This window comes from Pan troglodytes, chromosome 7, assembly GCF_028858775.2.
Source record: "Pan troglodytes isolate AG18354 chromosome 7, NHGRI_mPanTro3-v2.0_pri, whole genome shotgun sequence".
NCBI classification, from domain to species: Eukaryota; Metazoa; Chordata; class Mammalia; order Primates; family Hominidae; genus Pan; species Pan troglodytes.
Genome location: NC_072405.2, coordinates 154,872,241 through 154,890,604, shown reverse-complemented (window position 1 = coordinate 154,890,604; position 18,364 = coordinate 154,872,241). Strand labels below are relative to the sequence as shown.

The following is an 18,364-nucleotide window of genomic DNA, read 5'->3' as shown; positions in this document are numbered from 1 at the left end:
AGGCCACTACCAAGCCACACACAAGTGGTAGGAAGGCCCAGCATAGTGCCTGAAACAAAGTCAGCAGTTAGCAGTGGCCATGGCACAGAGAAGCACCTATTAGATGCCTAGCGCTGGGCTGGGTGCAGTGAACTGGCAGACAAAGTCACAACTCAGCCCCAGCCCTCCAGACGCACAGGATGTCTTTAGAGAAACTAAGCGTCAAGCAGTGTGGCATCGTCAACAACTCGCTTGCTTGGGTATGCTTTTGACAGATGCCTGTTGCCTTGCAGGGCCCCCCATGGGTACTTCAGGCCTCTCAAATTACAAAGCTGCTTCACAAAACCTTCTTCGAAACCTGAATAAAGCCCAGGCCTCTCCCCACCAACCTTCATCAGCATTAGTATTGACGGGACACTCCAAGGAGTCAAGCAGCCAAATCACCTTTCCCTCCCCTCTCCTCACAGACGCTCTCCAGGGCTACACTTGGACTCCACAAAACAACAAAGAGCTGGAAGCACAGAAGCAGCTTCATAAGCAACAAGGCAGGTTGAAAAGACCGAGACCCAGGAACACTGAGTCCGGATGATGTAGCCTATGAAATACAAGCTCCCGCAAAAGCTACTATTCTCCAGAGCGTCACCAAGCACGGAGACCCCGAAAGAAAGCAACCCTCACCTTTGTTTGGCCCTTACCACTGGCCTAAACCTCTCCCTCTTCCCTGGAGAGCCACTGTGGAAAGACCAAGTCTTAAGTATGTGGCATTCGGAAGGTGCAAGGCTACAGACTGCTCAGACAAGGCAAAGAAAGCTGCCTCAGCAGCACCCAAGCTGCAGAGATGCACAAACACTCCCAAGGCCACAAGGTACCTGTGACACAGGGTGCCAGCCCTGCTGCTGCCTGTAGCATCCTCAAAACTAAATCGCAGCCATCTCCCTGTGACAGATCAGAAAATGAAGGCCTCGGCCTGGCCCAAGGTCACAGCCTGAGTGACAAGCCAGGGAAGGGGGCTGGGGAAGACACTCTGGCCCCAAGGCCCTTCTTTTTGTCGACTTTTCCACATACAAGTAAGTCCTTAAGGCACCGGTTCCTGAAAAGTCTCAGACACCAACCCTCCGCCTAGTTCTGCCGGTGGACAGATCTCAACGATCATACTCGCTCTGACAGGACAGACCAACCGAGCACTTGTCACGGGAGGGCACCAAAGCAGACGGCCTGGCCACCAAGGGAGGCAGGCACCTCCGTGCGACGCCCCCTCCCCTCCCGCCGGCCGCAGGGAACGCGACGGTCCTCGGTCGCCTGCGTTTCGCGAAGACGCCCCCGCCCGGCTCCTCCGGGCCTCGAGCCGCGGGAGGCGCTGGGCCCTCCGCTTTTTCGCCTCCCGAGCGGGGCCTGCTCCTCCAGGTCGGGTGCGTCTCCCACCAGGGCCTGACGCCGCTCCGACCGGCCCGGGGACTCCCAGTCCTTCCCGGCCCGCGGTGGCACCTCCCAGGCTCCCGGCCTCGGCCCCGGGCTCCCAAATGCAGCCACTGCCTCCCTCAGCCAGGCCGCCCCGAGCGATCGGCGCCCCGCCCCTTGAGGCCAGGCAGGGCCAGGGGCGTGCGCCGCCCCGCTCAGACCCCCGCCTCGCCGCCCGCGCTCACCGGTCCCGCAACCGCAGCCACCGCCTCCAGCCCCGCCTAGACCGTCCGCCGCTCCCCGCCCGGCGCCGCGGCGCCCCGCGATGACGTTGACGCCTCCCATTGGCTGCTTGTCCGAGGCCCGACGGACAGGCTGCCCAGGGGCGGTGGCCCCGCCCCCGGCCCGCCGCGCATCCGCATTGGCTGTCGGCCCCAGCGACGGCTGCGCGGGAGATTCGCTGGACGACCGCAGGCGCGGAGGCCGGGCGGGCGCGCGTGCCATGGAGCGGCTGCGGGACGTGCGGGAGCGGCTGCAGGCGTGGGAGCGCGCGTTCCGACGGCAGCGCGGGCGGCGACCGAGCCAGGTGCGGGCTGCCCAGGAGCCGAGGGGCTGAGGGCGCGGCCCGCGGCTGACGCGTTCCCTTTACAGGAAGACGTGGAGTCGGCGCCGGAGGAGACCCGCGGTGAGCGCGCGGCGGGGCGGCGGGGCGGCGGGGGCGAGAAGACACCGGGTCGGCAGGGGCCCAGGCCCCACCCTGACCCCGCCTCCCGCTCGCCCACGCAGCGCTCTACCGGGAGTACCGCACTCTGAAGCGTACCACGGGCCAGGCCGGCGGCGGGCCCCGCAGCTCCGAGTCGCTCCCCGCGGCGGCCGAAGAGGTACCCAGGTCCCGCCACCCCAGCCTCCTCCCACTTTCCTGTTTGGCGGAGTGGCGGGAGCCACGGAGTCGCGGCCAGGCCTCCGTGGGGCGCAGAACTTGGGAGGGGGACTGGGCAAAGTGAAGAAGGGCCGGGCCTCGCTCCAGGTGCGGGAGGGGTGGCTGGGAGCGCTTCTGCCGCCACAACAGCCTTTCTCTGGCCTGTGCCTCTATTGTCTCCTGCAGGCGCCAGAGCCCCGCTGCTGGGGGCCCCATCTGAATCGGGCTGCGACCAAGAGTCCACAGCCTACGCCAGGGCGGAGCTGCCAGGGCTCGGTGCCGGACTACGGGCAGCGGCTCAAGGCCAATCTGAAAGGCACCCTGCAGGTGAGGAGTGGGCAGGCAGTGAGTCCACGCTAGGTCCACAGCTGCTTCCGGTCCGGGTCACCCTCCTGTCATTTTTTCCACACAGACAGGCACGGGCCCCTGTGCCAACCAGGGCACGAGTTTTCAGGGAGCTTCTCGGGGCCTTCGCCCTTGACTCCCTTTCTAGTCCAGCGTTGTGCTAATTAGCCTGCCCTACAATTGAGCGTGAGGACTCAGGTAGGTTTTAGAGTCTACAGTAGCTCAGGGGCCTGAGTTCCTCCTGCTGTTCTGTTGTTCCCCTCCCAGGCCGGACCAGCCCTGGGCCGCAGACCCTGGCCTCTAGGAAGAGCCTCATCCAAGGCGTCCACCCCAAAGCCCCCAGGTACAGGGCCTGTCCCCTCCTTTGCAGAAAAAGTCAGTGATGAGCCTCCACAGCTCTCTGAGCCCCAGCCAAGGCCAGGCCGGCTCCAGCATCTGCAGGCATCCCTGAGCCAGCGGCTGGGCTCCCTAGATCCTGGCTGGTTACAGCGATGTCACAGTGAGGTCCCAGATTTTCTGGGGGCCCCCAAAGCCTGCAGGCCTGATCTAGGCTCAGAGGAATCACAACTTCTGATCCCTGGTGAGTCGGCTGTCCTTGGTCCTGGTGCTGGCTCCCAGGGCCCAGAGGCTTCAGCCCTCCAAGAAGTCAGCATCCGTGTAGGGAGCCCCCAGCCCAGCAGCAGTGGAGGTGAGAAGCGGAGATGGAACGAGGAGCCCTGGGAGAGCCCCGCACAGGTCCAGCAGGAGAGCAGCCAAGCTGGACCCCCATCAGAGGGGGCTGGGGCTGTAGCAGTTGAGGAAGACCCTCCAGGGGAACCTGTACAGGCACAGCCACCTCAGCCCTGCAGCAGCCCATCGAACCCCAGGTACCACGGACTCAGCCCCTCCAGTCAAGCTAGGGCTGGGAAGGCTGAGGGCACAGCCCCCCTGCACATCTTCCCTCGGCTGGCCCGCCATGACAGGGGCAATTACATACGGCTCAACATGAAGCGGAAACACTACGTGCGGGGCCAGGCACTCCGTAGCAGGCTCCTCCGCAAGCAGGTAAGACAGCGACGGGCCAGGACAGGCATTCCCTTTCCCTCCCCTCAGCCCTCCCGTATTTCCCGCCCAGTGACCCTCCTATGTGGGCACCCCCCAGGCATGGAAGCAGAAGTGGCGGAAGAAAGGGGAGTGTTTTGGGGGTGGTGGTGCCACAGTCACAACCAAGGAGTCTTGTTTCCTGAACGAGCAGTTCGATCACTGGGCAGCCCAGTGTCCCTTGCCAGGTGAGACATCTGCCCTGGAGGGTGGGTCCGGCCAACACTGTGGAGAGGGCGCAGTGCTCTTTTGGGGGACACTTATGTTCCAAGCAACAGGCCTTCCAGGTACCCCTGGTCCAGGCCCTACCCTAGCTCTCCCGAAGGAGGGTGGCAGGGACGAGGATGGCTGTCGCTCTTTTCTGCTTTGGAAAAAATAGCCCAGAGGAAGGGCACTGCCTGCTGCCAACCCCCTTTGGGGGAAGGAGAGGTTGTGGCCAGTGGTTGTCTTGCCCGACCTGGAGCTCCCATTCCACCCTCTCCTGCCTGCCCCAGCAAGTGAGAAAGACACAGACCCTGTTGGGCCTGAGCCACTGGTTCCTTCACCACAACCTGTACCTGAGGTGCCCAGCCTGGACCCCACCGTGCTGCCACTCTACTCCCTGGGGCCCTCAGGGCAGCTGGCAGGTGAGCAGTCAGCTTCTGGCCCAGAGCCTTCACTGAGGGGTTGGGATGAGTCAAGTCATGGTGATCAACATCTGTGTCTGCAGAGACGCCGGCTGAGGTGTTCCAGGCCCTGGAGCAGCTGGGGCACCAAGCCTTTCGCCCTGGGCAGGAGCGTGCAGTCATGCGGATCCTGTCTGGTGAGCGTGGCTGCCAGGGCTGAGGCTGGGCTCAGGCCAGGCTGCAGAACCCTGCTGCTGACTCCCGCCCCATCCAGGCATCTCCACGCTGCTGGTGCTGCCTACAGGTGCCGGCAAGTCCCTGTGCTACCAGCTCCCAGCGCTGCTCTACAGCCGGCGCAGCCCCTGCCTCACGTTGGTCGTCTCTCCCCTGCTGTCACTCATGGATGACCAGGTGTGCACACAGGGCCCTGGGCACACGTACACAGCCAAGAACCAGCACTTGTGACTTCCAAGGGCAACTGCTGCTTGTCCCCTAACCACTCCCTCCCCTGGGAGCTTCAAGGTGTCTGTGGCCTCAGTCCCAGTCTTGGCAGCAGGTCAAAGGCAGCCCAGCTCCACAGGCACCACAGCCACCCCTACGGGAAATGTGCTGGGAAAGGAGCCATCCCTACTTCAGTCTGTCTGCTCTGGGGCTCCTGGGCCAAGGCCCACAGGTGGCTCTAAACCCTTGGCCCTAGGACCCAGGACCTGGTTCTCCTCTCCCCTGAGGGACTAGGATGGACATGGCAGCAGCTCTGGGATGACTTGGGGAAGGGCCAGGGCTGGGCTGGCGTATGACGGCCGTCGCTCCTGCATTTGCAGGTGTCTGGCCTGCCACCGTGTCTCAAGGCAGCCTGCATACACTCAGGCATGACCAGGAAGCAACGGGAATCTGTCCTGCAGAAGGTGGGGGCCTCATGGGCCTAGGGGTGAGGGAGGCAGCGGGCGGGCACCTGGGCTGTGCCTCTGATCTTGCTGCCTTCAGATTCGGGCAGCCCAGGTACACGTGCTGATGCTGACACCTGAGGCGCTGGTGGGGGCGGGAGGCCTCCCTCCAGCCACACAGCTGCCTCCAGTTGCTTTTGCCTGCATTGATGAGGCCCACTGCCTCTCCCAGTGGTCCCACAACTTCCGGCCCTGCTACCTGCGCGTCTGCAAGGTGAGCCATATGTGAACGGGGGTGGGCGGCCAGGGCCGGGATGGGCTGGCCGGCCTCTCACCACTGCCGCCTCTGGTGCAGGTGCTTCGGGAGCGCATGGGCGTGCACTGCTTCCTGGGCCTCACAGCTACAGCCACACGCCGCACTGCCAGTGACGTGGCACAGCACCTGGCTGTGGCTGAAGAGCCTGACCTCCATGGGCCAGCCCCAGTTCCCACCAACCTGCACCTTTCCGTGTCCATGGACAGGGACACAGACCAGGTGGGTGTGTGTGCTCTGGGGACCCTGCAGGGCCCTGGCTGCTGACTGCCCACGCCGACCCCTCCTCACTCCCCACACCAACTCCTCCTCACTCCTCACACCGACTCCTCCTCACTCTCCACTGCCCACGCCAACCCCTCCTCTCTCCCCACTGCCCACGCCAACCCCTCCTCACTCCCCACTAACCACGCCAACCCCTCCTCACTCCCCACTGCACACGCCGACCCCTCCTCACTCCCCACACCGACTCCTCCTCACTCCTCACACCGACTCCTCCTCACTCTCCACTGCCCACGCCGACCCCTCCTCTCTCCCCACTGCCCACACCGACTCCTCCTCACTCCCCACTGCCCACGCCGACCCCTCCTCACTCCCCACTGCACACGCCGACCCCTCCTCACTCCCCACACCGACTCCTCCTCACTCCTCACACCGACCCCTCCTCACTCCCCACTGCCCACGCCGACCCCTCCTCACTCCTCACACCGACTCCTCCTCACTCTCCACTGCCCACGCCAACCCCTCCTCTCTCCCCACTGCCCACGCCGACCCCTCCTCACTCCCCACTAACCACGCCAACCCCTCCTCACTCCCCACTGCACACGCCGACCCCTCCTCACTCCCCACACCAACTCCTCCTCACTCCTCACACCGACTCCTCCTCACTCTCCACTGCCCACGCCGACCCCTCCTCTCTCCCCACTGCCCACACTGACCCCTCCTCACTCCCCACTACCCACGCCGACCCCTCACTCCCCACTGCCCACACTGACTCCTCCTCACTCCCCACTACCCACACCGACCCCTCCTCTCTCCCCACTACCCACGTCGACCCCTCCTCACTCCCCACTGCACACGCCGACCCCTCCTCACTCCCCACTGCCCACACTGACCCCTCCTCACTCCCCACTCCCCACACCGACTCCTACTCACTCCCCACTGCCCACGCTGACCCCTCCTCACTCCCCACTGCCCACACTGACCCCTCCTCACTCCTCACTCCCCACTGCCCACACCGACTCCTACTCACTCCCCACTCCCCACACCGACTCCTCCTCACTCCCCACTACCCACACCGATCCCTCCTCCCTCCCCACTACCCACGCCGACCCCTCCTCACTCCCCACTGCACACGCCGACCCCTCCTCACTCCCCACTGCCCACACTGACCCCTCCTCACTCCTCACTCCCCACACCGACTCCTACTCACTCCCCACTGCCCACGCCGACCCCTCACTCCCCACTGCCCACACTGACCCCTCCTCACTCCTCACTCCCCACTGCCCACACCGACTCCTACTCACTCCCCACTGCCCACGCCGACCCCTCCTCACTCCCCACTCCCCACACCGACTCCTCCTCACTCCCCACTACCCACACCGATCCCTCCTCCCTCCCCACTACCCACACCGACCCCTCCTCACTCCCCACTGCCCACACCGACTCCTCCTCACTCCCCACTACCCACACCGATCCCTCCTCCCTCCCCACTACCCACACCGACCCCTCCTCACTCCCCACTGCCCACACCGACTCCTCCTCACTCCCCACTACCCACACCGACCCCTCCTCCCTCCCCACTACCCACGCTGACTCCTCCTCACTCCCCACTGCCCACACCGATTCCTCCTCACTCCCCACTACCCACGCCGACCCCTCCTCACTCCCCACTGCCCACGCCGACCCCTCCTCCCTCCCCACTGCCCACGCTGACCCCTGCTCACTCCTCACTCCCCACTGCCCACGCCAACCGCTCTTCACTCCCCACTGCCCACGCTGACCCCTCCTCACTCCCCACTGCCCACGCCGACCGCTCCTCATCAGGCACTGTTGACGCTGCTGCAAGGCAAACGTTTTCGAAACCTGGATTCCATTATCATTTACTGCAACCGGCGCGAGGACACAGAGCGGATCGCTGCGCTCCTCCGAACCTGCCTGCACGCAGACTGGGTCCCAGGGTCTGGAGGTGCGGCATGGACAGAGCTGGTGTCCCCATGGACCCACCTTGGGCACACATGGTCCCATCCCACTGACCATCTGCCTGTCTTCCCCAAAGGTCGTGCCCCCAAAACCACGGCCGAGGCCTACCACGCGGGCATGTGCAGCCGGGAACGGCGGCGGGTACAGCGAGCCTTCATGCAGGGCCAGTTGCGGGTGGTGGTGGCCACGATGGCCTTTGGGATGGGGCTGGACCGGCCAGATGTGCGGGCTGTGCTGCATCTGGGGCTGCCCCCAAGCTTCGAGAGCTACGTGCAGGCCGTGGGCCGGGCCGGGCGTGACGGGCAGCCTGCCCACTGCCACCTCTTCCTGCGGCCCCAGGTTGGCACCCCCCCCCCCCGCCTACTGCCAGTGCTCAAGCCCCCAGTGGTCCACCCCACCCTCATGAAAGTTGCCCTGCAGGGCGAAGACCTGCGAGAGCTGCGCAGACATGTGCACGCCGACAGCACGGACTTCCTGGCTGTGAAGAGGCTGGTACAGCGTGTGTTCCCAGCCTGCACCTGCACCTGCACCAGGCCGCCCTCGGAGCAGGAAGGGGCCGTGGGTGGGGAGAGGCCTGTGCCCAAGTACCCCCCTCAAGAGGCTGAGCAGCTTGGCCACCAAGCAGCCCCAGGACCCAGAAGGGTCTGCATGGGCCATGAGCGGGCACTCCCAATACAGCTTACCGTACAGGCTTTGGACATGCCGGAGGAGGGTGAGGAACCTGGGGTAAGCCACAGGGGTGTGGAGGGGCTGTCCCCGCGTCCCCTGAGCCCTGCTCTGCCCCCAGCCATCGAGACTTTGCTGTGCTACCTGGAGCTGCACCCACACCACTGGCTGGAGCTGCTGGCGACCACCTATACCCATTGCCGTCTTAACTGCCCTGGGGGCCCTGCCCAGCTCCAGGCCCTGGCCCACAGGTAAGCACGCCCTGCCGAGTTGGAGACAAGGTTGGAGAATCAGGGCTGTTGGCCACATGTCCCTTTTTCCCTGGGCACAGGTGTCCCCCTTTGGCTGTGTGCTTGGCCCAGCGGCTGCCTGAGGACCCAGGGCAAGGCAGCAGCTCCGTGAAGTTTGACATGGTCAAGCTGGTGGACTCCATGGGCTGGGAGCTGGCCTCTGTGCGGCGGGCTCTCTGCCAGCTGCAGTGGGACCACGAGCCCAGGACAGGTGCGCCTCTCCCCACCCCACACCGCCCTGGACGCTGCCTGCCTGCATCTGACATGCTTTCCGGCAGGTGTGCGGCGTGGGACAGGGGTGCTTGTGGAGTTCAGTGAGCTGGCCTTCCACCTTCGCAGCCCGGGGGACCTGACCGCTGAGGAGAAGGACCAGATATGTGACTTCCTCTATGGCCGTGTGCAGGCCCGGGAGCGCCAGGCCCTGGCCCGTCTGCGCAGAACCTTCCAGGCCTTTCACAGGTTGGGAGGAGGCGGGCAGGGCCTGGGACCATCCACCCTCCCGCAGTGATCAGCTCTGACAGGCTCCTCCCCACAGTGTAGCCTTCCCCAGCTGCGGGCCCTGCCTGGAGCAGCAGGATGAGGAGCGCAGCACCAGGCTCAAGGACCTGCTTGGCCGCTACTTTGAGGAAGAGGAAGGGCAGGAGCCGGGAGGCATGGAGGACGCACAGGGCCCCGAGCCAGGGCAGGCCAGAGTGAGTGCAGTAAGGCCAGGCAGCTCATTGGGTTGCAGGTTCCCTGGGCTGCATGGGGCTTGCTGCGTGGATGCAGTGCCACGGGAGCTCAGAGGAAGCCTGATGTGCCTGTCCACACAGCTCCAGGATTGGGAGGACCAGGTCCGCTGCGACATCCGCCAGTTCCTGTCCCTGAGGCCAGAGGAGAAGTTCTCCAGCAGGGCTGTGGCCCGCATCTTCCACGGCATCGGTGAGGCCTGGGAGGCCCCACCCGCTGCAGGCTGGGGCTGGGGGCTGGGGCAGGTGAGGCCTGGGAGGCTCCACCCGCTGCAGGCTGGGGCTGGGGCTGGGGCTCACGGCTGTGTCTTGGCTCCACCGTAGGAAGCCCCTGCTACCCGGCCCAGGTGTACGGGCAGGACCGACGCTTCTGGAGAAAATACCTGCACCTGAGCTTCCATGCCCTGGTGGGCCTGGCCACGGAAGAGCTCCTGCGGGTGGCCCGCTGACTGCACTGCGTTGGGGGATGTCGGGTAGAGCTGGGGTTGTCAGAGGCTAGGGCAGTGACTGAGGACCTGGGCAAAACCTGCCACAGGGTGTGGGAACGAGGAGGCTCCAAAATGCAGAATAAAAAATGCTCACTTTGTTTTTATGGGCCCTCTTGGCCAATGAGGCAGCCCCCACAAGCTGGGGACAAGCACATCACATATTCCAGGCACAGAGACATCTGGGCCACAGGCACATGTGGCTTTATTGACCACTCCAGCCACTCAGCTCAGAGAAAGGTGCTGGGTGCTAAGTCCAGGTACAGAACGGGCAAGGCAGAGAGGATGAGCAGGAGCAAGAAGCAGGGATGTGGCCCCAACCCATCAGCCAGGCCTCCGGCCAACGTGCCCAGCAGCAGCTTCCCCAGCAGCTCCAGCGTGGCCAGAAGGCTGTAGTGTGTGGCCTGAGGGGGGTGGGGGTCACGGTCAAAGTCAGGCCCACACAGCCCCAGCCCCGTGGTCTCTCTTGTGTCCCTGCTGCATCTACTCACCTGCAGGGCCCTGGGGGCCAGCTGGCTGCAGCGCATCATCCCAGTGAAGGTGACTGTGGTGACCAGGCCTCCCAAGAAGTGCTGCAGACATAGGCTCAGCAAGGCTGACCCTGGGAGGGCAGAAGTCAGCAGTGCCCCAGGCTCCTGGCCCCTCTCTTCCTCCTCAAGGCCAGCCCCTCACCTCTCAAGATTGTGCCAGCGTCCATGCTGGCCCCCAGGGTGTCCAGGTGGAAGACCAAGGCAGTCTGGCAGGCTAGGCCCCTGAGGCGGAAGCGCAGCACCGACCTCAACAGAGGCAGCAGTTTCCTGGGGTGGGGGTGGGAAATGGGTCAGTATAGTGGATTGGGGGCAGCTCGGGTACAAGTGGGTGGGCAGGGTACACTGGGGAGGGCTCACCAGTGCTTGGCCAGCAAGGTCCCACCCAGGGAGGAGCCAGCGATGGAGCAGACCACAGCACCCACACCATTCCACAGTCCCAACTCGGGAGCAGAAACGCCGTGGTCCAGCAGGAGAAGAGGAAACAGGCTGCTGGCACCCTGCTCACCTTGGGTGGTGGGGGGGGCATGAGCACGGGAGGTTCCATATCTGCCCCCATCTCCCTTCTCCCCACCTGGGCCCTCAGTCCTGCCCTGCTCTCCTCAGTGTTCCAGAGCTGCAGATACTAGGGGAGAAGTGGGGCAGCCCGAGAGAGCGCTCAGGGATGGGGCTAGAGCTGGGGGCGGACAAGACGCAAGGCCCAGCTGCAGAGCCCCGGATGTCAGGGCCAAGTCTTGCAGGTCATACCCCAGAAAGAACGTGGCCCTGTAATGGGTTGCAAGCCCCTGGGGACACACCTGGAGCTGTCCCGGAAGCCCCAACTCTGCTGTTGCCTAGCTCGAGGCCTCACTCACCCAGCTTGTAGGTGAGCACAAAGCCTGCCGTCCACACGGTCCCCGGCACGGCTAGTACGTCCCGCAGAAGGTGCGCGGTGTGGGGACGCTGCTCGGAAGGGGGCTGCTGTGGGAGCCGCCGCAGGGCTGGTGCAGCCCAGGCCAGGGCCGCGGCCAGCCAGTAGGTGGCAGCCAGGAGCAGAAAGAGTTGCGGCCACGAGAAGGTGGGCAGCAGCGCCAGCAGCGCGCCCCCAGCTAGCGCGGCCCCCAGCTTGTACGCGACCACCTGCACGGTGTTGCCCGGCCCCAGCTCGGCCGGCTCCAGCAGCTGCACAGCCAGCGCGTCCAGGGCCACATCCTGCATGGCGGCACCCAGGTTCAACAACAGCAGCAACCCCGCCACAGCGGCGGGCAGCCCGGCCTGGCCAGCTCCAGGAGGGGGCAGCCCGGCAAGCAGCCCACACACCAGGCCCAGGCCCGCCGTGCTGCGCGTCACCCAGGCCCTCGCCAAGCCCTGCGCGTCCACCAGCGGGGCCCAAGCCAGCTTGAGCAGCCACGGAGCGTACAGAACCTTGGCCAGCCCCACGCGCGTCAGCGAGAGGCCGCCGGCACGCAGCAGCACGGGCAGGAGGCCGGACTGGAGCCCGTAGGGCAGGCCCTGCACCAGGTAGAGGCCGGCCAGCGGCAGCAACTTCCCGCGCATGGCGGCTCAGGCCGGCTGCGAGGCTGGGAGGTCGGGTTCCAGGTGGGGTCCCGCAAGGCGAGGTCCCCTCCGCGTGGGGTCAGAGGCCACACCCCGGCATGGCTTTGGTTCTGGGACCGGGCAGAGTCAGCGTCGTACAGGCTAGGGTCTGGACACGTGCTCTCGGGCTTTAGGAGCATCAACACCCCAGAAGAACCGAAGTCGGGTCCAAACGGGGGCGAGCGGTCCGCACACCAGCGGCCGGCGGCCGGCGGCTCCCGGCATGCTCTGCGCGGCCGCAGGGAAGGGGGCGGGGCCACTGCCTCCCGGGGCTCCCACCATGCTCTGCGATACCGCCGGTGAGGGGAGCGGGGCCACTGCGTCCCGCGGCTCCCAGCATGCTCTGCGAGGCCGCAGGTAAAGAGGGCGGGGCCGCTGCCTCCCGGGGCCCTCGGCCCGCGCCCAGCACTGCCGGCCGGGCCGGACTCTCAGCAGTTTCTCGGCCCCCTGGAGCCACAGAGCGGAGCACGGACCACACGGCGTCGCTGGAGCCCCGCGGCCACCGGCTCCAGGGCCGGAAGGTCGCGCGGGCCACAGAGACCGCAACGGGCCAGAGCGTCAGCTCGCGGGCGCCCCCGGTGGCCAGTCCGGGCTCGGGCCCGCGGCCCCCCGCCCCGCCACGTGCGCGCTCCCACCGATGTCCTGCGCGGGTGAGAGGCCCAGAGGAGGAAGCTACAGAGCTGGGCCGGCCTCGAATGTAAGGATCGGCCTGCGCTCACGGCCAGCCCTGGCCCCTCTCAGTAGTTTCGGATCCGCTCCAGGCGTGCTTCCTCCCTGGTGTCAGCCGAAGCGTGGTTGCTGCAGTGCCCAGCGTCCGCTTCTCCAGCCGCCCGCATGAAGGCGTCCGTTTCTTAAGGGTTCCGCCGTCTACCACTGGATACTTCCGGTGCCGGACCCCAACCTTGCTGTGTCTGTGGCTTCAGCCCCTCCGTAAGGCGGTGACAGAGCCATGGAAGTTAGGAGGGAAGTGTGAAAGGTCAGGACCCAGCTTAGCTCAGAAGGACACCGCCAGCCACTGCCCGTGACGCCCTTCGGTGTCCGGTGACAAGGCTAGGAGCACCCTGCCTGATTCGAGCCCGCCCTGCCAAGGGAGGGGCCCACCTGCTGTGTCTCCTGCCCAGAGCTGTGCCCTCTGGGGCTCCCGAAGCCCAGATGAGGCTGTGAAGTGTGTGTGGCCTGTGGTTAAGAACCATCTCCAGAGCGAAAAAAACCAGGTGCCCTTGGCCAGTCCTATCTCCCAAGTTTGTGAGTCTCTAAAGCCAGCCCCGTCCTTGGCGGACTTGAGGGCACTGGACCCAACGCATTTTTCGGGCTGCCGAGGCCTCTGAGGGGGTTTCTTGTCAGCTCAGCAGGTTTTTGGGTTGCAGGTTTCCACGTCTATCAAATGGGGACTATCCTGCCTACTTCAGAAGAGCATCTGTGCAGATTGAGTGACCCCCAGCAGTGTCTGCGTGTAGTAGGTGCTCAGCCATGCTCCCCAGGCCAGGACACAGCACTGCCCACTCCCGCTCAGCCCAGCCCCTGCCTCCTCCAGCCCCAGCCCTCCCCTGGGACGCTCCCTTATCCTCTCCCTCTGCCCCCCACTCCACCCAGCCGAAGGACTGCACCACACAATGACACCAAAGGTGGTCTCTGGCCCCCCAGACAGTGGCCCCACCCCTGCTTCCTTGGGTAAGAGAACCAAGACTTCCTTCCTGAGCTGTCAGTCACCCTGACCAGCCAGCACCATGCTGGTTTAGTATTTCCCCCTGCCCCAGGGAAGACATGGACCTCACAGGAAAGGGAGTCAGGAAGGAGACAGTTCACTGTGCCTTCCTCAGGAAAGGCTGTGTTTCTTCGGGTGGCCACCTGGGCCCCTGGCTCCCTAGATTCTTGGGGGCTTCCACAAAGGGGTGTGGGGCCTGCGCTTTCCTCACACTCTGGACCCTCTCAACCCATTTCTGTGTGATGCTGACGGGCTCTGCCCCACAACCAGAGGCCAGGGGGAAGACCCAGCCCATGGTGGGCGCCGGGTCTTCAGGAGGAAGAGGTGGGTGGTGGCCGTGGAAGGTCCCTTCTCTGAAGGGACTCAGGCCTGCAAGAAGGGTAGGCAGGTGGGAGCGGGCCACGCAGCTGCCAACGCTTCCTCCCTGGAGTCAGACTGCCACACAGCTTTATTAGGGACCTGCAGAGAGGCAGGGGCCCAGCACCCCCCCCCCCCACCCCGCCAGGCATCAAGAGCAAGTACGGTGGGCTCCAGAGCCTCCCAGGGCTCCTGAGCACACAGTCCAGGGCGACCCAGCCTGGCCCCAGCTGGGGTGCTCAGGAGTACTCGAGGGTGAACTTGGCATGGAACCTGCTCAGCTTCTCCAGCAGCAGCCGCAGTTTCTCCAAGGGGGGCAGAATGGTCATCCTGAAAGGAGTTGACAGTGAGTGAAGGGCCAGGGTGGCGGGACAGGCAGTGAGGGCCAGGCCTCACCGGAAGTGGTAGGTGCCTTCCCGCTGCCCAAAGCCGCTCCCTGGCACCACGCAGATGCCGGTCTCCTCCAGGAGGCGCAGGCAGAAGAACATATCGGGGGCCAGGCCCAGCTCCTGTGGACGGAGAGCCGTCAGAGAGGGATGCCCGGCCCCCACTGCCCACCCCGCAGGCCCCGCCCCCGCCTGACCTGAGCGCGCTCCACCGCCCGCGGGGGCAGCTGCACGCGCGGGAAGGAGTACATGGCGCCCTGCACTGGGTTGCAGCTGATGCCAGGAGCCTCATTGAAGACCTGCTCGGTGAGCTTGGCCTTGGCCGCCAGCTCTGCCAGCACTGCCTGCTTCTCCTGTGGCCGCGGAGGGAAGGCCCATCAGGGCACGGCACTCGGCATCCCCCACCCCTGATTAGGTCACCTGGACCCCCTCCTGCCCCCAACTCACAGCCTGGAACTGCGCAAAGGAGGGGTCGGTGGGCGCGGGAGGGCTGACCACCAGGTCCAGCAGGGCCTGTCCTGGCACCGGCGGGCACAGCCGCACACTCATCAGCTTCAGCATCTGCTGCTGCACTGCGGCGTCCATGTTCACCACCTCCACATAGCCGCCGCGGAACCCGCACCTGCGCACGTCCAGGTCAGGTGCGGAGGAGGGGGTGGCCCGTCGGGCGAGGAGGGCCAGGCCATGGCCCGCGAGCCCCCACCCGCCTCGTACGCACGCACTCGCCCATGTAGCCCTTGGAGGTGGAGTGGAAGGAGGCAAGCTCCTGCTGCCCGGCGTAGGGCGGCCCCATCTCCATGAGCACCTTCTTGAATGAGTGGAACTGCGAGCCCGCGGCGTACACGTTGTCCTGGTACACCTGGAAGGGCGCAAGGCGTCACGGGGGCGGACTGTTGCCCGGCTTCCCGCTCCCCCGCGCCGCGCACCTCGTCCGCCAGCAGAAAGAGCCGCTCTTCGAAGGCGAAGCGGATCACGGCCTCGATGCACTCGCGGGTCTGCACCTGCCCTGGGGTGCCGGGGAGGCAGCAGGGCTGGGTGAGCCAAGGGGGCGCACTGCCCTCCGCTGGGCAGCCGGGGGCCAGCGGACCCGGCACTGCCTGGGCCAGGGCGCACGTGGGTGCGGGAGGAGTGGGGCGGGGCAGCGGGGAACGCACCGTGGGCGCGGAGGGAGTGGGGCGGGGCGGCGGGGAACGCACCGTGGGCGCGGGGGTAGTGGGGCGGGGCGGCGGGGAACGCACCGTGGGCGCGGGAGGGAGTGGGGCGGTGCGGCGGGGAACGCACCGTGGGCGCGGGAGGGAGTGGGGCGGGGCGGCGGGGAACGCACCGGTGGGGTTGCCGGGGTTGATGACACAGAGCGCACGAGGGCGGCAGTGGTCACGCGCCTGGCACAGTGCACGGTGAAGCTCGGCCACGTCCAGCGCCCAGGCACGCTCCTCGTCCAGGTAGTAATCCACCTGCACTGCGCCCAGCTCTGCCAGCGTGGCCGAGTAGAGTGGGTACTGGGGGATAGGGATGAGCACACCCGTGCGCGTGTGGCCCTCGCCGGCCACCAGCAGCTTCAGCACCGTCTGCGGAAAGGAAGGAGAAGGCAGGGTTGGCGAGGCCTGGGGCCGCACCTGTCCCCCACCCTGGGCGCCCCCTCTGCAGTGTCAGGAATGTCTTGCTGCCCATGCTAGCCTACCACGATGGCATCGCTGGCCCCTGTGGACAGGAAGACGTTGTTGGGGTCCGCAGGGATGCCTCCGTCACGCCTCTCAATGTACCGCGCCACGTCCTCCCGAATCAGCTGGATGCCGGAGCTGACGCTGTAGGCTCCTGGACTCGGGCAGGACAGGATGGGAAGTACAGGTGAAGTTCTCCTCAGCCCTCCCAAGGGACTTCCCTCCTCCAGTGGCAGGGCGGCCCTCTGCTTCCTCCTGGCCCTGGTTCTCACCCAGACTGTGGCCCCCACACGCCTGCAGGATGCGCTCCGCCCTTTTCTTGGCATCGTCAGGGAAGTTGGGGCTGCTCAGAAGATCAGGGTTAACACAGAGGGCCAAGACCTGGGAAGACGGAGTGCTGAGGCCAGGGCACATGGGCTGGGGGTGGGGGGTGCGCCAGGCAGTGCAGGAGCCTCACCTGGCGCAGGAAGGTGATGGGCCTCTGCCCCATAGCCTGTGCGTCCCCGATGTTGGCACGGATGACCTCGGTGAAAGGCTTCTTCACACCCTGGGAGGGGAGGGGAGCAGGCAGGGAGATTGTGCCCTACCTAACCCCTCAGCCCTTGTCCCATGTGCCAGTGGGGCTGGGGCTGACTCGGCCACCCCATTGTGACCTGGAGGGCAGCGAGGGGCCCTGGGCCATACCTGGCGCAGCTCCTGCTCCAGCTCCAAGGCTCGCTGCACTATGGGGCCACGCACTGCGTACTCCACTCTCCGCACACGCGGGTTCATGCCGTCCAGCGTCAGCACCTTCGCCCTCAGTCCATTCCTCACCGCCTGGCTCCGGTCACCTGTGCTCGAGGCCATGACTCTACCCAGACCAGGCAGGAAGGCAGCTCAGGAGGTGGCAGGACCAGAAGTGGGAATGGGGACAGCTGGGTCTGGCTTAGTGGGCCAGGGCTGGGAAGGGGCAGCCGTAGCAGAGGGAACTCCAGGCAAGAGAGCACCCTCTTCACCGCAGCTGGCCTCACTGGGAGGGACAGAAAGGGCTGAAGGAGCTGGGGACAGTTGGGCCCCGCCCCACCCGTCTGGGAACAGCTCTGCCCCAGGGAGGCAGAGGCAGTGGGTGAGGTGGCAGGCGGGGCTTGGGGCAAGGCCCAGTGCCTGCCCAGTGTCCCCACGAAGGGAGAGCAGGAGACCCACATGGGGGGTAGGTACAGACGTCAGTCCGGACAGCTCTGAGGGACTAGACATGGGGGGAGGGGGAGAGGGCTGAGCACCTGGGGTGCTCAGGAGGTGAAGGGGTGCCCAGCAGCCCTGAGGGGCTGGCAGAGCTGGCAAGGAGGGACTCCCGAGGCGAGACTGGAGCCTGGGCTGCTGGGATTTACCCCAGCAGGGCTTGGCCGAGGCCTGGCCCTCGTGGCACCCGCATCTTTGCTTGGGCCAGCGGACCTGTCTCCTAGTAACTGAGCCAGGCCTCAGGAATCCAGGGGGTGCTGGGGGGAGGGGAGGGGTGTTCAGGCTCTGGGTTCCATCTGGACCCTCCAGAGCTGGCAGCTATGGCCCAGAGGCTGCCAAGAGCTCTGTAGCTGGACCTTGGTCCCTGATGAGCACTGCGAGGGGCTGGGGGAGGGGGCTGGAGCCAGGCAGTCCAGCTCTGAGCCCTGGGACAGCTCACACCGTGGCTGCTGTCATGCCCTTTCACCAGGCACCAGCTGGGGGTTGCCCTTGGGACACACCCGAGGCTAGGGGTGACCTGAGCTCTCCAGCCCTCTTGTTCCCGATTGGAGGAGAGAGTAGGAAACGAGCTGGGATAGGCCGTCAGAGCCCCACCTCCACAGGCCTGCTGAGCTGAAAGGCCAGGCTCCACACTGGCCCATCCCAGCGTCGGGCACCGAAACCTGAACCACAGGGGTCAGGGAGCCGGCCTTCTGAGCAGGGCTGTGGGCAACCAGCCAGGCCCAAGTCGGACCTTGGCTCCTCTGATCCTGCTGGCTGGGAGAAAAGCCATCGGGAGCCCTGGACAGCCGGCCCCCAGGCCTCTCACCGTGCACGTCTCTGTTCTGCTGCCACAACAGCCTCCCCGTGCGCAGGCCTGCCCCTCTGGCCCCCAGGCCGGGGCACAGGTTAACATGGGCCTGGCCCCAGGCAGAGCCAGCCCCTGCCCGCCCCCTGGCAAGGGAGTCCAAGTGGCAGCCCTGGTGGCAGGTGGACCTTGGGCAGCTGCCCCACCCCCCACACTAAATTTAACCAGCAGCCAGCCCTGGCCCGCCCACAGCC

At 65.9% G+C, this 18,364-nt stretch overlaps 3 protein-coding genes across 15 annotated transcripts; 1 reads left to right on the top strand and 2 right to left on the bottom strand.

The window, feature by feature from the left end:
* The first annotated feature begins 45 nt into the window (after positions 1-45).
* Positions 46-10,001, top strand: RECQL4 (RecQ like helicase 4). 12 transcript variants are annotated; one of them, XR_010159728.1, is made up of 22 exons: positions 46-1,046; positions 1,147-1,388; positions 2,029-2,062; positions 2,164-2,258; positions 2,483-2,623; positions 2,909-3,685; positions 3,783-3,909; positions 4,216-4,347; positions 4,431-4,523; positions 4,601-4,737; positions 5,148-5,231; positions 5,311-5,484; positions 5,566-5,745; positions 7,570-7,711; positions 7,802-8,064; positions 8,146-8,437; positions 8,513-8,642; positions 8,723-8,892; positions 9,021-9,140; positions 9,217-9,373; positions 9,494-9,602; positions 9,734-10,001. XR_010159728.1 is itself a non-coding variant. In XM_016960149.4 (22 exons), the coding sequence occupies exons 1-22, from the start codon at positions 818-820 to the stop codon at positions 9,856-9,858; spliced, it is 4,014 nt and encodes a 1,337-aa protein (XP_016815638.4). In that variant the 5' UTR covers positions 46-817; the 3' UTR covers positions 9,859-10,001. The 12 variants fall into 12 exon arrangements, 9 of the variants coding, with proteins under 9 accessions (XP_016815638.4, XP_016815637.4, XP_063673567.1 ...); XM_016960149.4 differs by having other exon boundaries at positions 8,960-9,140; XM_063817496.1 differs by lacking the exons at positions 46-1,046; positions 1,147-1,388 and adding an exon at positions 1,703-1,963 and having other exon boundaries at positions 2,909-3,507; positions 3,604-3,685; positions 8,960-9,140.
* An 81-nt stretch (positions 10,002-10,082) lies between these two features.
* Positions 10,083-13,216, bottom strand: MFSD3 (major facilitator superfamily domain containing 3). Of its 2 annotated transcripts, none has more exons than XM_528271.8 (5): positions 11,276-13,216; positions 10,782-10,929; positions 10,567-10,691; positions 10,386-10,495; positions 10,083-10,298 (listed from the first exon to the last, which is right to left on the bottom strand). In XM_528271.8, exons 1-5 carry the CDS (start codon positions 11,955-11,957, stop codon positions 10,125-10,127), a joined length of 1,239 nt encoding a protein of 412 aa, XP_528271.5. In that variant the 5' UTR covers positions 11,958-13,216; the 3' UTR covers positions 10,083-10,124. The 2 variants fall into 2 exon arrangements, with proteins under 2 accessions (XP_528271.5, XP_009454450.4); XM_009456175.5 differs by having other exon boundaries at positions 10,782-10,921.
* Positions 13,217-14,131: 915 nt separating this feature from the next.
* Positions 14,132-18,190, bottom strand: GPT (glutamic--pyruvic transaminase). The gene is made up of 12 exons (XM_003951368.6): positions 18,132-18,190; positions 16,790-16,955; positions 16,563-16,652; positions 16,378-16,486; positions 16,126-16,259; positions 15,769-16,012; positions 15,371-15,450; positions 15,167-15,303; positions 14,892-15,066; positions 14,642-14,797; positions 14,455-14,567; positions 14,132-14,388 (listed from the first exon to the last, which is right to left on the bottom strand). The coding sequence occupies exons 2-12, from the start codon at positions 16,949-16,951 to the stop codon at positions 14,298-14,300; spliced, it is 1,491 nt and encodes a 496-aa protein (XP_003951417.2). The 5' UTR covers positions 16,952-16,955; positions 18,132-18,190; the 3' UTR covers positions 14,132-14,297.
* Between the last annotated feature and the right edge of the window lie 174 nt (positions 18,191-18,364).